The sequence below is a fragment of the Sinocyclocheilus grahami genome, unplaced genomic scaffold (genome assembly GCF_001515645.1).
Source record: "Sinocyclocheilus grahami isolate Dianchi unplaced genomic scaffold, SAMN03320097.WGS_v1.1 scaffold481.1, whole genome shotgun sequence".
NCBI classification, from domain to species: Eukaryota; Metazoa; Chordata; class Actinopteri; order Cypriniformes; family Cyprinidae; genus Sinocyclocheilus; species Sinocyclocheilus grahami.
Window position 1 is genome coordinate 1,070,786 of NW_015505660.1, and position 16,379 is coordinate 1,087,164.

Here is a 16,379-nt window from a genome sequence, read left to right on the forward strand (position 1 = left end):
ACAATTCAGACTTTTCTTTCTCGCAAATGTGTTTATATCCCACAATTTACACCTTTCTTCTTAGAAGTGCAAGTTTACATCTTAAAATTCTACAATTAGGCGAGTTTTCATCTTACAATGATATTTATTTTTTTCTAAAACGGCAAGAAAAAATAAAGACAATTCTGTGGTGGAAACTGGCTTCCATACTAAAGCACAAGTCTCTTATATTGCAAATACAAATGTTTGTAGTTTGGGAATCTGTTCCTCGGGTCAAAGCAGCACTAATGCATCAGTTGCACACAGTCTCTTTAATAAAAAATGCAGTTGATCTATTTATCATGTTCTGTTCAGCATATTTACAGTCAAGTAACACATTTTTACACATGCAGCATGAGATTTAAACAGTTTATAATAAATAACATTCATCCTATAGAGATGAAACGCTCAGATATTATTTACAATAGCGAAATGTCAGCATGCTGGTGTTCTCAAAACACTGAACAATCAGATCAAACCCCTCCGGATTCCTTACAAATCAGAGATTCCCATCACTCCGGCTGTGTTCAGAGCAGCATACTAGCATACTAGTTTTGCACTAGACACAGTGCAACCTTCTGCATTTCCCAAAATGAGCAGCATAACATTGTGTGGAACGCTGCATCCCACAATGCAATGCCTTCAACTTGACCTTTCATCTCCAGTGTGATTTTTAATAGCATCTTGAATCATTATTTGATCAGACAGCCAAATGTTAAGACATTTTAAACAAAAAATGGATTGAAACTGTAAAACAATCAACAAGTGACAAACGTAGCCTACTGCTGCTAGAAGTATTCAGTATGCTAGTATTCCACTCTGTACAGAACCGCTGTGATTCACAGCAAACCGCAAACCTGTGCCCTACAGTAAAAATCCCATTCATTTTCTCCATAGGGAACTGATTTTTAATGATACTTATAAACCATTAACAACAGACCTACTAGAAACTAAAAGGTTGTTAATTAATGTAATATGCTTTTGTTGAAGTATTATTCCAGCGTATTTTTGAAATGATCATGTTTAACAGTGGAATTCCTGGTGAAAAACTACATTACCCATGATTCAGCAGAGAATGGCATCAAGCTAATTTGCAATAAAAGAACACTTTCATATCCATATATTAAAAATATATTTCATATTTATATAAGTTTTATTAAACTAACATTTTGGCACACCTGCCAATGGACAGTGACATGAAATTTTTTATCGGCCATAAATATTTTTTCTTGACCTTTCATCTCCAGTGTGATTTTTAATAGCATCTTGAATCATTATTTGATCAGACAGCCAAATGTTAAGACATTTTAAACAAAAAATGGATTGAAACTGTAAAACAATCAACAAGTGACAAACGTAGCCTACTGCTGCTAGAAGTATTCAGTATGCTAGTATTCCACTCTGTACAGAACCGCTGTGATTCACAGCAAACCGCAAACCTGTGCCCTACAGTAAAAATCCCATTCATTTTCTCCATAGGGAACTGATTTTTAATGATAACTTATAAACCATTAACAACAGACCTACTAAAAGGTTGTTAATTAATGGAATATGCTTTTGTTGAAGTATTATTCCAGCGTATTTTTGAAATGATCATGTTTAACAGTGGAATTCCTGGTGAAAAACTACATTACCCATGATTCAGCAGAGAATGGCATCAAGCTAATTTGCAATAAAAGAACACTTTCATATCCATATATTAAAAATATATTTCATATTTATATAAGTTTTATTAAACTAACATTTTGGCACACCTGCCAATGGACAGTGACATGAAATTTTTTATCGGCCATAAATATTTTTTACTGGCCATGAAACTGTAAAAAACAGTCTAATTGGGGAAACACATCTAATTGCAATTTTTATTATTGTTGTTCATATTTTTTTTATGTATTATGTAATAATTAAACAAATCAATAAAGAAATATCACTATAATACCACTGAACTGTAAAATAATAATTGTAGTTAATAATAATAATAATAATAAAAAAAAGCTTTAATGTTTTAGAACCATCGAGCTTTTGTTTTGGTGGAAGCCCACAGATTTGTGACATTTTATATAAAATATACATAGTTTTATAATTACAACGCAGTCTTTGTGATTTGTTAACTGCGCAAAACTATATCGCATTCTCAGGCATTGATTGAATTAACAAAACAATTTTTACAAAAGATTTTCAATGTTATTTTTTTTGTCCTTCAAAAACGTTTTAAAATCCCTTTGGGAAATAATGAATGGGAAAAATACTTCTGGAACCAATGCTGCTGAAAAAGTGGGCGGGAACTGTTCCACTCCATTATGATCTCACTAAGTGGGCGGGGCTTCACAAGGCCTGCCGTTTCATTGGTTCTCGTCTCATTGCGTGTCACTTCTAAAACTGCCCATCCTTCATCCATAGGCACATCTTGTTTGCTGATTAACTTGAGACAAAGTTGACCAAGTCGGATAACCAGCATCACATCTCATAAATCTCTTTCTTGGCATTTAAACGCGTGCGCACACACGCACACACACACACACATGCACACGCACACGCACACAAGCTCATGAATGCAAAAACCCCTTAGTTTCGTTGAATTCTGATGCATTCTTGGTCCATGAAAGTTAATGTACTCGTATATCAGCAAACTTCTAAATGCCCAGGGCTGAATAAATATGTTTATGCATCCAGCGCGTGTGGCATTCAATCGGTTTGTGTTTATGTGGATGTGTGTGTGTGTATATATATATATATATATATATACATATATATCTGAAATGTGTATGTGGCAGGATTATATTGCCTGCAGCAACAGTCCACATGTGTGTGTATTCCCTCCAGTTGCTCCTGTAACCACGTTCAACACCTGTATCTGTGTGCGCCGCACAGAACGTCGATTCTCCGTCACACACACGCGTTTACACAGCTACCTCCTTTTCCTCAGACTGCTCTCCAAGCGGCCGAGCTCCTCGTATCCCTGGTAGAAGAGCTCGAGCTCGCGGCCTCCCCAGCTCCTCCAGACAGCCAGGCACCAGGCCATGTTTTCGTTACGGAAGCCGCACACAACGGTGTCCTTTGCGACGAGCGCCGCCTCCGCCAGAGTCCTGAGAGACGGACGAGAGAAAGAGTGAGCGAGAGCTTTCGCTGAAAATAACCCGAGCGGCGGACTCTTCACACAACTATCACAGAGGAGCAGTTACAGGCCTGAAAGCCTCGACTGTGTGATGAATGTGTGTTTGCGCTGAGAGCTGACGGCAGTCCGACAGGGACAGAGACTAGTTTATGATAAACACTTCATAGCAATGCTTTAACTTCAACTAAAGCTCCTTCTGAAAACCTACAAACACATTCTAATAAAGTGAGTGAAGTGACATGTGGGGCCAAGTATGGTGACCCATACTTGGAATTAGTGCTCTGCATTTAATAATTCCTAAGTGCACACACACAGCAGTGAACACACACACACCGTGAACACACACCCGGAGCAGTGGGCAGCCATTTTTTTGCTGCGGCGCCCGGGGAGCAGTTGGGGGTTCGGTGCCTTGCTCAAGGGCTCCTCAGTCGTGGTATTGAAGGTGGGAGAGAGCGCTGTACATTCACTCCCCCCACCTACAATCCCTGCCGGTACGAGACTCGAACCCCACAACCTTTGGGTTACGAGTTCGACTCTCTAACCATTAGGCCACGACTTCCCATAAAGCTGGTAGCTATTCACATTTTCTTCAAAAAAGTTGTGATTATTAATACTAATTGAATGATTTATTTGTATCATCCTGGCTGCTTCTCGATACTGTAATTGATGACTTGTTTTGTCGCTGGTCCGTCCTTCAGCTTGTGACCTGGAAAGTGATCAAACGCCGCCATGATGAAGGACGCATCAATTCTCTAATCGAACTGTGACAAGGTGAGGAACAAGGAGAAAGGAGGCTTCCAGAGGAGATGCGCAGGTGCAGATCTGTATTATAAATCTATATCTGACACACGAATACATGCTCCTGTCTCTTCACGTCTGTCACAATAGTTTTAAGTCATGTTTCACCTGTAGGTTGAAATAAAACATATTTAAAAAATAATAAAAGAAAGGAGTTTCATGTATTGCAGGTCAAATTTTTGTTCAATAGAATTTAAAATAAAGAAAAATGTTAAAATAAAAAAAAATCATAAATTATTTATTAAAAAAAATAAACAACTGAAATATAAATAAAATAAATATATAATAATAATAATAGTATAATATTTATATAAATATAAATAAATAAGCTAATAAGCTAGTTTAAAAGTATTGTAAAAATAAATATTATATTTAACAAACAAACAAATAAATAAATGATTATGTGTAGCTGGAAAGTTCTGTTCTATACAATAACAAAATATTTAAATTAATAAATAAATCATATATTTAAAAAAATAATACATAAAAATTACATATGTGACTCTGGACCACAAAACCAGTCTTAAGTGTCAGTTTTTCAAAATTGAGATGTATATATCATCTGAAAGCTGAATAAATAAGCTTTCCATTGATGTATGGTTTGTTATGATAAGACAATATTTGGTCGAGATACAACTATTTGAAAATCTAGAATCTGAGGGTGCAAAAAAATCTCAATATTGAGAAAATCATCTTTAAAGTTGTCCAAATGAAGTTCTTAGCAATGCATATTACTAATCAAAAATTAAGTTTTAATATATTTACAGTATGAAATTTACAAAATATCTTCATGGAACATGATCTTTACTTAATATCCTAATGATTTTTGACACAAAAGAAAAATCAATCATTTTGACCCATACAATGTATTTTTGGCTATTGCTACAAATATCCCCCAGCGACTTAAGACTGCTTTTGTGCTCCAGGGTCACATATGAGAAATCTGTGTGTCCTGAGGAATCAGTGCAATTATGAGACGTGTGTCTGCTGTGACACAGATGTGTGTGTGTGCATCAAATATAACAGGTTTATGAAGAACTGAACTACAACTGCTAATTTTAGCCATCTCTCTTTTCAAACTAACGATTTCAGCTTTTGGATGAACCCATTCATCTGCCGTATTTTGGTGCAAATGCATGCAGCTTTAAATATTTTAAAATTAAGATATGATTGTCTTTCATCTAGCAGAAAGCGTGCTTTGAGAGTTTCTCTCTCAAAAATCAATGCAGAAGTCGTCTGCAGAATCTGTCTGGGCTTGTTTAGGGCATCACTGATTTTGGTTTGCTTGCTACAGGCGATCGGTGTCACGAACAGTGTGGAATGGTGTATGTGGACACTGTGTGGTTATTAATGTGTGACTGGCCGCTGACACACGCACCCGTACTCGGACACTCCAGGCGCCGTCAACACGGCGATCACACGAGCCCTGAGCGCACCCGCCTGCTCCTGCACCTCGATCACCATGATGTCTCCTCCACGCCTGCGGAAACACACACAGAAAACACAGTCATTTTACAACTCACAATCACACACATTCACAGCAGAATTAACACACACAAATATTTAAAAATAAATAAAACACTAATATATAGCTAGTTTAAATGTAAAGGTTAAAAAGTAAACTAAAATGTGTATTTAAAAATAGATAAACATATTGTATATAGCTAGTCATCTTTTTGTTCAAAACAACATAAAAAGTAATATTAATAATTTAAAAATATTATAAATATTAATATTAAGCTAGTCAAGTTTTTGTCAATATATTATTAGAAATGAAAATGAATCATATTTAAAAATAGACTAAACATATTATATATAGCTAGTCATCTTTTTGTTCAAAACAACATAAAAAGTAATATTAATAATTTAAAAATATTATAAATATTAAGCTAGTCAAGTTTTTGTCAATATATTATTAGAAATTAAAATGAATCATATTTAAAAATAGACTAAACATATTGTATATAGCTAGTCAGTTTTTGTCAACACAATATAAAAAGTAATGTTAATAATTTAAATAAACAACACATTTATTTAAAAATAAAAATTATGATTTTATATCTAGCTAGCTTAAAATTAATGTTATTAATTAAAATCAAATAAACCTTATAATTAAAAAGAAATAAATAATTTAATAGAAGGCAAATTTTTGTTGACAATGTAATATTAAAAGTGAAACATAATTAAAAATAGATTAAAATATTATAACTAGTCATTTTATTTGTTCAACACAATATATATATAAAAAAAATATCAACAATTAAAATAAAATATATTTAAAAATAAATAAAATGACTTTATATTTACCTAGTTTGAAAATAATGTTACAAATTAAAATAAATAAACTTTATATTAAAATTTAAAAATAAATAAAAATGTATAAAGCTATTACATTTTTTGTTGACAATATAAAAATAATATATTTATAAAAAATATATAAAATAATATATATAAAATTAATATGATAAATAAATAAACCATATATTTAAAAACAGGTTATCCAATTTTTTGTTCAGCACAATATAAAAATAATGTTAACAATTCAACTATTTATTTAAAAACAAATAAAATAACAATTAAAATAAATAAATAAATAAATAAAACCGATCATATATATAGCTATTATAAAAGTAATGTTAAACATTAAAATAAATAAACCTTATATTTAAAAATAAATAATAAACAAAAGTGTATATAAAGCTAGTCAAATTTGTCGACAATATAACATTACAAATGAAAATAAACTGTATTTGATATAAATAATTCTATGTGTAGCAAGTCAAGAAGTGATATTAACTAAACGATAATAAACTGTATATTTCACAGACTAACAGTGCATGCTGCTTTATCAAGATTTACTGAGAATGTTTCAATTAAACAAAATCCATTCACAGAAGTGCAGATTCCTGACGATGCTCTGAATTTTCCATTCAACAGATATATTTCTCTGCATCTATTCCTTCGTCCTGGAGGAGTTACAGGATGCAGAAGACAAAACAAAAAACAACAACACCACTAATAAGGAGCTCCCAAGTGACTAATATATGTTTAAAGCCACTAAAAGTTCATTTTCAGGAACAAAAACGTCTTTATTAGGGCTCCCAGATGTGTAATTATAATAATAAACGCTGAACAATACCGTCTGCCGATTTATTATTTCATTGTTTGGATGAATGAACACATTTCACACTGATAAACAATAGTGAACTCTCGCGCTCATGAAAGAGTCTAACCTAGTTTAGAAGTAGCAGGAAGCTCCTTTTATAAATCATGTCTTTATCGGGCGCCTCGGTTTCCCTTGAGCTCAAGACGAGGCACCTGTGTGACCTGATTGCTCTGCGGTGTCTGGGTTACGGAGAATGAAGTCCAACGCCTCCCTGAGACTCACATTATAATGCATTTATATTCATGAATAAAACATGGCCATTTTCATGCGCACTCCTGAAATAACACTTCATTCTTGCCCTTGATCCTCGCTTTAACCAAATGCTTAATTGATGCAGGACACGTCCCTTTGTCGCTCCTGGAACAACATTTATCATAGTCTGAATTAATGACAGATCTAATTCTACACAAACAACTCCAATCACGCAGTTTTAGGCCCGAGCTAAGTTCAGAACAGCCTGTGTCAGCTGAGAAACTGCTATTGAGAAGAAAGGGACTCTTAACACAAGCACTGCTCCAAAATCAGCGAACACTGATGCATGAAGTTAATGCCCAACCTCTGAAAATCAGGTTAGGCAAGGCAAGGCAAGGCAAGGCAAGTTTATTTATATAGCACATTTCATACACAATGGTAATTCAAAGTGCTTTGCACACATATGTGGGAAATATGTGGGAAGTGTGTCAAGATAGCAGGTTGACGATTTAAGGTGCAGTACTATTTCTTCCAAAATGTTGCTATCAATTTCTTCAAAAGCAGACATAGTATCTTCTTTTTGATATTGCGGTCGAATCTGTCTGACCTCTGCATGACTTGGGGATGTGCTAATCGCCTTCCTGATAATATTGATCTTCTCAGAAAAGAAGGAAGCAAACTCATTGCATTTGCTGTCGGAGAGCATTTCACTGGCAATCTGATTTGGGGGGGTTTGTTAGTCTCTCAACAGTAGAAAAAAGAGTGTGAGTGTTGCTTAAGTTACTGTTTATAAGGTTTGAGAAGAAACTCTGTCTAGCTGTGGCTAGTTCCACATTGAAAGCATTAAGGCTGTCTTTATAGATACTATAGTGAATTTCAAGTTAGTTTAGGTTGTAATTAAGATGTTTTTAATCTGTCTACAATGCCTCTTATACATTGAAGTTTTAAAGTTTTAAAGAAACGGCTATGCAAACAAGAAAAGTTTACGAGGTCTAAAATATAAGCTGTATCTGTCTTTTATAAATCTGATAAAACTAAAGTCTCTTCGGAGATATGAAGGATGCAATGCTACTCTATAGGTACTCAAGATTAACATTAGATTGGCAGAAACTGTGTGTTATGTCAAGAAATATACTTTCATTAAAGATCCATTAAATTGATCAGAAAGACAGTGCCATAATATACAATTATGGAAAAATGCCAAAATATCAGGGAAAATATCAGTAAAATCTATTATCGGCCGATCTCTAAATAACATTTCGAAAACTTAAAAAAAAATAAAATAAATTGTATCAACCCCAAACTTTTGAATGATCGAACATTTACTGGAAAAGAAATATTTTATAACATCAGTAATGTCTTTTCTGTCACTTTTGATCAATTTAATGCATCCTTTATGAATAAAAATGCCAATCTTTAAAAAAAAACAAAAAAAAAACATGATTTTGAAAATAAGCACATGTACACACTAATTATAATGTGTGCATTTTCAAGAGTTCGGCTTCATGGCATCAAAAAAGCACCAAAATAACATACAGGTATACTATCGTATGCATATGCATATACTTTATAGCTGTAAGATTTCGTTTGTGGATGTATATGCATGGGTCAAAGATGTTAAGATGTCCGCATCAAAAGAAATTTACAAAAGGGATTTTATGTCCATAGAAAGCACATTAAATGTAAGTAAAGTGTCTAATTTTAAGGTTTCAAATAAGTTTTTGGAGACTAAAATGCCAAAATTTGGTTGAAATAATGTTACATTGTCATTCAGTGTAACACAATAGTTATGTAAAAATTCAAACAACATGCTTATTCTGACATGTACATATTAAAATATATAAAAGAATAAGGAAGCATATTAAATTTGATTGTGTTTTAAATGAGTAAAAATTCTTACTGACAAATGGGCAAAACCTAGGATAGTGGCAAATTTAAAAATTGTAAAATAACAACTAATTAGTGTTTGGGGTGAAAGTAATTAGTCTTTTAATGTCATAAATAGATTTTTGTTGTAAATATGCCTGACAAGATTGTTACACTGAATCACATTTTAGTGGGTCTCTTCTGTAAATCGGGGGAAAATGTATATTTATTTTTTGCTCAGAAAAACAAAAACAAAATTGCAATTAAATTAAACAGAAAATGTTTAAATTTTTTGGAGAAAAACAACAACAATTTAAAGCAGTATTACACTGTTTTTATGCTTAAACCCTTTTCCGTCTTTGACCCGCATACATTTGATAAATGGTCGAAATGTCTAAAATTGAATGCTCCAACATATATTCTATACTCGAGACATTAGGCTAGACATTCTTTGTTTTACAATATGTATTGACTTTTTTTCTATTAAATTTTTTATGTTTTATTTAGTTTGTGTTATTACACTTTAATTAATAAAAAATATATATATATATATTTTTTTTCACGATTCTCCTGTATCTGTATCCTGTTATTATTGTAAAGTTCAATAAACAGATAAAAAAACAAAAACAAAGTTTAAGTATTTTTAAATGTAATAATCATGTTTTTTTTAAATTATAATACTGAGAGGTATGATGTGAGTGCGAGTCGTACCTGGGCACCCAGATGGTGCTGTTGACAGCAATGATGTTCAAGGCCTTCAGCTGCACTGGTGTGTGGCTTTGAGCCGCTAGTTCTGGATCTGTTGCGCTCCTGGATGGACATGATCCAGGTGAAACCGGCTCGTCCGGCGGTCTGTCCGTCTCCTCGAAGTCTGCGGATAAAGGCATGCTGCTGGAGCTGGTCAGAGAGCTGAGGGCTCCCGAGCTGGAGCGCTCGATGTGAGGGAAATGGCCAATCTGATCCAGCTGCTCCGAGCTGAAGCCGGAGGACGTCATGGAGCAGTAATCCAGCGAGTCCTGCTGGCACAAGATCTGTGTTCCTGCGTCCTCGCGGTGTGTGACCGTCACCTTCACCGGCTCCAGGGCGGCCGGAAGAGACTCTTCATCTATATCAGGATCAGGGGTCACAGGGGTCATAACCCCGGCCGGCCTTTGCACGGGGAAAACGTCCCGCAGCGGGTTGGCGTCGCTGCAGTTGTATGTAGCGCAGATCTGGTAGCTGGCGGCGTGATACATCAGAAGTGTGTTGGTGTGATCGTCCAGGCACCAGACGGCCTCGTCGCCCCAGCAGCTGGCAGACGAGACCATGGACAGCACGCAGGATGGCGGGAGATACGGCTCGAGGCGGCGGATGGGCTGAAGCGCCAGGCTGTCGATGACCAGCACGCCGGGGCCATTAGTGTACCACACCTCTGATCCGGAGCGCACCGGCACGATGTTGCGCACAGCGTACGGACGCTGCCGAGGGTCCGAGTCCTCCATGTTCAGAAGATGCTTGTTGATCGTGTGCGAGCAGATGTAAGACTCCCCTTCGACAGGAATGTCGTCTACCAGAGAATAAACCACCACGAGACCGTCAGACATGCCAGCGAACACCTGCGCGAGAGACTGAAACACAAGGGACATAACGTCAATAAATGTTTTATATTATTGTATATTATTGTTACGTATCCGGTCCATGAACTTCCGTCTGCTAGCCAGCAGAGGTCACCCTTTCCATTTTCATTGACTCTCGCACTACACACTGTTGCATATCATCCCGGACTACATATTCCATCATTCATTGCACTGATTGCACACAGCACTGATTGCACACATCACTGATTGCACACAGCCATTTCATATCACTCACTCACTATTTAACACTCACTCCGATCCCTTCCCGCCGTCGAGTATTGTTTAGCGCTTATCATTTGATAGCTACACTACAGAGCCCTCGTTAGTTTACCCTGACTAGTCTTGTCTTGTCTGTTTTCTCGGTTTCTGATCCTTGCCTGGTTTGCTGGATATATCCCTTTAGTCTCGCCCTTTTTTGATTCTGTTCGCCGTTCGTTGACCTTCGCTAGCCCTAGGATTATTCTTGTGTCTTGTCCACCATATTCCTGTTTGCCATTGTCTGACCCATGCCTGTTTCTGGCCACGCCTGTGAATAAAGCTTGCACATGGATCCGCACGTCTCATGTCTCGTCAGCCACGTTACAATTATATTATGTTAAATGTTTTTCCTTAATACAATAATACTTATATTAATATAATTATTTATTAATATAACACATTTTTATAAATATTTGTATAATATTTAATATTTACTCACATTAATATAATTATTAATATTTGTATAAATATATATTATTATAACATAAAAAGTGTATTATGTAATATATTAAATTATGGAATTTTACTTATTGACTTACATTAATATAGTTATTTATTAATATAATAATGTAAAAATATTACATTACTAAATAACCATATTAATAGTTATATTATATCATGTTACACTAATATATATTTATGTACATAATACATTATATACTACTATATTATGAATTTTTACGTAATACAATATCTGCTTATGTTAATATAATTATTTATTAATATATTACTTTAACATGCTTACTCGATAGAATATTAAATTTAATGTTATTTGTAAATAACATTTGTAAATCTATATATTATATCAAGATAAGATTATAATACAATACAATAATATATAATAATACATTTTTAAGTAATACTATATTAATTTTTACTTAATATAATGATAGTTGCTTCCATTAATATAATTATTAATAAAATAGCTTTCAATAAAATAAAATAGAATAGAATGTGTAAGTTTGTATGGTCCTCACCACTAGCAGCACCAAAACAAAATATGACCAGAATAATGACCATTTTCAACTAGATTTCTAAAACGTTCCCCAGTCAGCAAAAACTCTTACTTTTCCATCATGTCGAGCTTACAAGAAATAAGTTGTCAGAAAATGCATATAATGCATAAGGCATAAATCTGGAAATTCCATCTGCTATGAACTCGAAATGCTGCATATTTCAACACAAGATTTCTGAGAGCTTCAGCTCCATTCTGACAAACAATGTACATGTGGATGAACTCTAGTTGAAATGGTTGATTCACATCATCTCAATTTTTTTTGTCCCATACATTTTTTTGGTTTGGCCTTTTGGGCAGAATTTCCCCTCTGCACTGGAGCACAAACAGAAGACAGACATTATTTCTGCAATTCATCTGTTGCCACTAGTCGTATAGAAATCACACATTTCTTCTGTAACTTTGTTTAATAATTTAAGCAGATTATCAATTCTGTTGTGAATTGTCCTGATGTATTTAAGTTCTAAATGGCCTGGCTGTCTGAGGATCTTCACAAATGCACATCGTCATAATAAAACCAAACAACATCCTGTCAAACCATGCACAACATTTATTCTCTGAATATTTTAGTCCGCCTTCACATGCATTTTTGAACAAGTGCCATATCTAAAAGCATTTCCTCCCTAAAACCGTCCTGACAGCCCCAAACCAGCTGCGTGCTCCTTCCCTGATCTCCACAACTGCTTTTGACATGCAGTTTGTCAGTGACCCGCAGCGAATGGACGGCGGGAACAGAGGGCACTTCAAAGGGAGCGAGACTCATTTAAGAGTGTGTTTGGAGAAGCGCGGAGGACTGAATCTGTCATTGGGACGTTCGCTGAAGAGAGGAAGAGCAGGCACACCTGGATCACAGCGACTGGAGAGCGGGATGAGAAAAGCCTGCTCACTTACCTAAAATGTCAATCCTGCTGTTCTTACCTGGCCAACAATTTAGTCTGATTTGCTGGCTTTAGAGGGTTTTTTTTGGCACTTGTTAACTGTTTTTAATACTTAGGGGAATAGTTAAACAATCAAAAATGAAATTTTGCTGAAATTTTACACACCCTCAGGCTGCCCAAAATGTAGATGAGTTTGTTTCTTTATCAGATTTGGAGAAATGTAGCATTGCATCACTTGCTCACCAATGGATGCTCTGCAGTGAATGGGTGCCGTCAGAATGAGAGTCCAAACAGCTGATAAAAACATCACAGTAATCCACACCACTCCAGTCCATCAGTTAATGTCTTGTGAAGTGAAAAGCTGCATGCTTGCAAGAAACAAATCCATCATTAAGATGTTTTTAACTTTAAACCATTGCTAATCTATTCATAAAATTGTTTTCTCCAGTGAAAAGTCGTTTCGTCTGAATCAGGAGAGAAATATGCAAAGATCAAACACCGTTTACAAGCAGAAACAGTCCAATACAGCTCTAAACAAAACTGTGGGTGGATTGTGATGTGAGAGACAACAGGGGATGGACTTTTAATTGGAGGAAGCATTATTATGGATTAGGGCTCATATTTTGACCAGAAACAACAGTTTAAAGTTAAAACACTAATGATGGATTTATTTCTTAAAAACATGCAGAATTTCACTTCATAAAACATTAACTGATGGACTGGAGTGGTGTGGATTACTTGTGGATTCTTGTGATGTTTTTATCAGCTGTTTGGACTCTCATTCTGACGGCACCCATTCACTGCAGAGCATCCATTGGTGAGCAAGTGATGGAATGCTACATTTCTCCAAATCTGTTCCCATGAAGAAACAAACTACATCTTGGATGGCTTGAGGGTGAGCACACTTTTAGTAAATTTTCATTTTTGGATGAACTATTCCTTTCATTTGAGGAGATCCCTTTGATATCTTTTTTTTTTACTTTGTATATCTAAACCAAGAAATAAAAAAACATACAAGAACATGATCAGCATAAGCATAGTTTACATGACAATGACTGCACGCCGGGGCACTGACCTCTTTCCTGGCGGGCAGTAAAAAGAGACAGGTTACCACAGCCGGACAGGAGAGCAGTTTCTGCGGGTGACTCAAGGGACACATCTCTTTCAGGCTGTAGATAAAGACTTCCTGTTCCTGCAGAAACAGCAACAAGGTATCAAGATAAACATCTCCATTCATTTGCTGCTCTCTTACAAACAGGGTTGGGAATCGAGACATGCCTCTTATTCAGAACCATTTTTGGGACTTCTTACTGGGATCAAATGAATTTCAGGATGTTCGGCTCCAACAGACGTTCACTGAATAAAGCATTTGCACACGCTGTCATTGTGTTGCATTAAAATGCATGTGTCTTTTCTTGGTATATGCGCTACTTCAGATGGTTTGTAAGTAAAGATGGTGATTGCAATATAATTCTTACACTTTTATGCTTGAAACAAAACAAAACTATATAAAACAGACTAAAAATGACAAAATGTGTAGCCTTTACACCATTTTAAAGGTGATTTGCACTAATTTTTGATGTTGAAATACTTAAACAGTTATGCTGTGCTCTATGTTTCAAATACAGTATTATTCTAAGTTTGGGATTTTTTTATGCTTTTGAATGAAGTCTCTTCTGCTCATCAAGGCTGCATTTATTTGATCAAAAATACAGGAAAAAACAGTATTATTGTGAAATAGTTTTACAATTTAAAAATAACTTTTATTTTTTTGATATATTGTAAAATGTAATTTATTCCTGTGATGTAAAGCTGAATTTTCGACATCATTACTCCAGTATAAAGTGTCACATGATCCTTCAGAAATCATTCTAATATGCTCATTTATGGCTCCAGGAACATTTATTATTAATGTTGAAAACGCTTCTTCATATATATATATTTTTTTTTTTTGAAAACTGATACAATATTTTTTTCCAGGATTTTTAGATTAATAGAAAGAACGTAATTTATTTGAAATAGAAATCTTCAGATACATTTTAAACATCTTTACGGTCACTTTTGATCAATTTAATGGATTCTTGCTGAATAAAACTATGATTTTTTTTTATAAAAAAAAAAAAAACTAAACTTTTGAACAGTAGTGAGTAAACACATCTCTTAAAATGATTAAAATCTTAACCTAGAGGCATCAGAATCGGGACAGTCTCAACTAATAGTGTGAGTTTGGGGCAGAAACATCAGTTTGTTCAGGAAACCTGTCTGAAAATGGTCATTATTTCCGCTGTTCTGCTAATGGTGGATAAATTACACACAAGACTTGAGCAACAAACATTTGGTTTGACATAAGTTACAACAATCTCCTTTACTGTGAGAACCAAACGCCCTCGGCATCTATTCATTAGTGCTGTTTCCTTGGTAACGATCCTGCGCTGTTGAAACGAATGCCACGACTGACAGCTGAACGAACCTCAGTGGCCGTCCACAGGCTGTTCTCCATCTTCATTTGGCAGCTCAGACGTGTTCCCGGACATGGCATCCTCTTCACCTCCACCTGCCCCTTGGCCAAGTTTACCACCGTGTAATTCCTGTAAGACACACACACACACAGAGAAACATAAATGTGTCTTGGGACACAGCAGTTATGAAATCCACATTTTGAAGCTAAAATTACAAACCAAATAAAGACTAAAACTAAAATAAACAATACCTAAATAGTAACAAAAAAATAAAATAAAAAATTGTGAAGCAAATGTGAGGGATGGAGGGAGGGATGGATGGAGGGAGGGAGGGATAAAATAAAGGCTCATTACTGTTATATGAATAGGATAATTACTGTTAACTAAACTAAAATAAATGGATGGATGGGATAGGTGGATGGATGGATGGATGGATGGATAGGTGGGTGGATGGATGGGTGGATGGATGGATGGATGGATGGATGGGTGGGTGGATGGATGGATGGATGATGGATGGATGGGTGGGTGGGTGTATGGATGGATGGATTGATGGACTGACGGATGGATGGGTGGGTGGGTGTATTGGATGAATGGATGAACAGATGGATGGATGGACAGACAGGTTGGTGGATAGATGGATGGACGGACGGATTGGTAGATGGATGGTCGGATGAATTGGTAGATGAATGGATGGATGGATGGATGGATGAATGGACGGATGACCCGTCACAAACGCACCCTGTAATTCAACTACGGACGCTTCAGATCCAAATACCCTAGTAAGTTGTTTATTATGTTTCCGTTTTTTTCTCGTTTTGCTTGTGAAGCCGCAATAATCTAATTGGCAACGTCAAACTTGGACAAATAAAGGCTGCGGTGATAAAGCGATTCGGGCCGACCTCACGCTAATGTACTTAAAATACCATTTACAGGATATTGCTGGTAGGCCATCTGATGATCAAGAGGGTCATTAGATCATAAAAACCCACATGGAGCTT

General features: G+C 35.5%; 1 protein-coding gene across 1 annotated transcript in view; it reads right to left on the minus strand.

Moving 5' to 3' along the window:
* Positions 1-2,260: 2,260 nt before the first annotated feature.
* Positions 2,261-16,379, minus strand: part of LOC107553777 (leucine-rich repeat serine/threonine-protein kinase 1-like) — an 89,558-nt gene continuing 75,439 nt past the window's right edge. Inside the window, exons 26-30 of the mRNA XM_016236084.1 lie at positions 15,393-15,510; positions 13,998-14,114; positions 9,867-10,762; positions 5,310-5,411; positions 2,261-3,104 (exon numbers count right to left, since the gene is read on the minus strand). Coding sequence (XP_016091570.1) covers positions 2,927-3,104; positions 5,310-5,411; positions 9,867-10,762; positions 13,998-14,114; positions 15,393-15,510 — 1,411 coding nt within the window. The 3' untranslated portion in view covers positions 2,261-2,926. The remainder of the gene's footprint in view (positions 3,105-5,309; positions 5,412-9,866; positions 10,763-13,997; positions 14,115-15,392; positions 15,511-16,379) is intronic.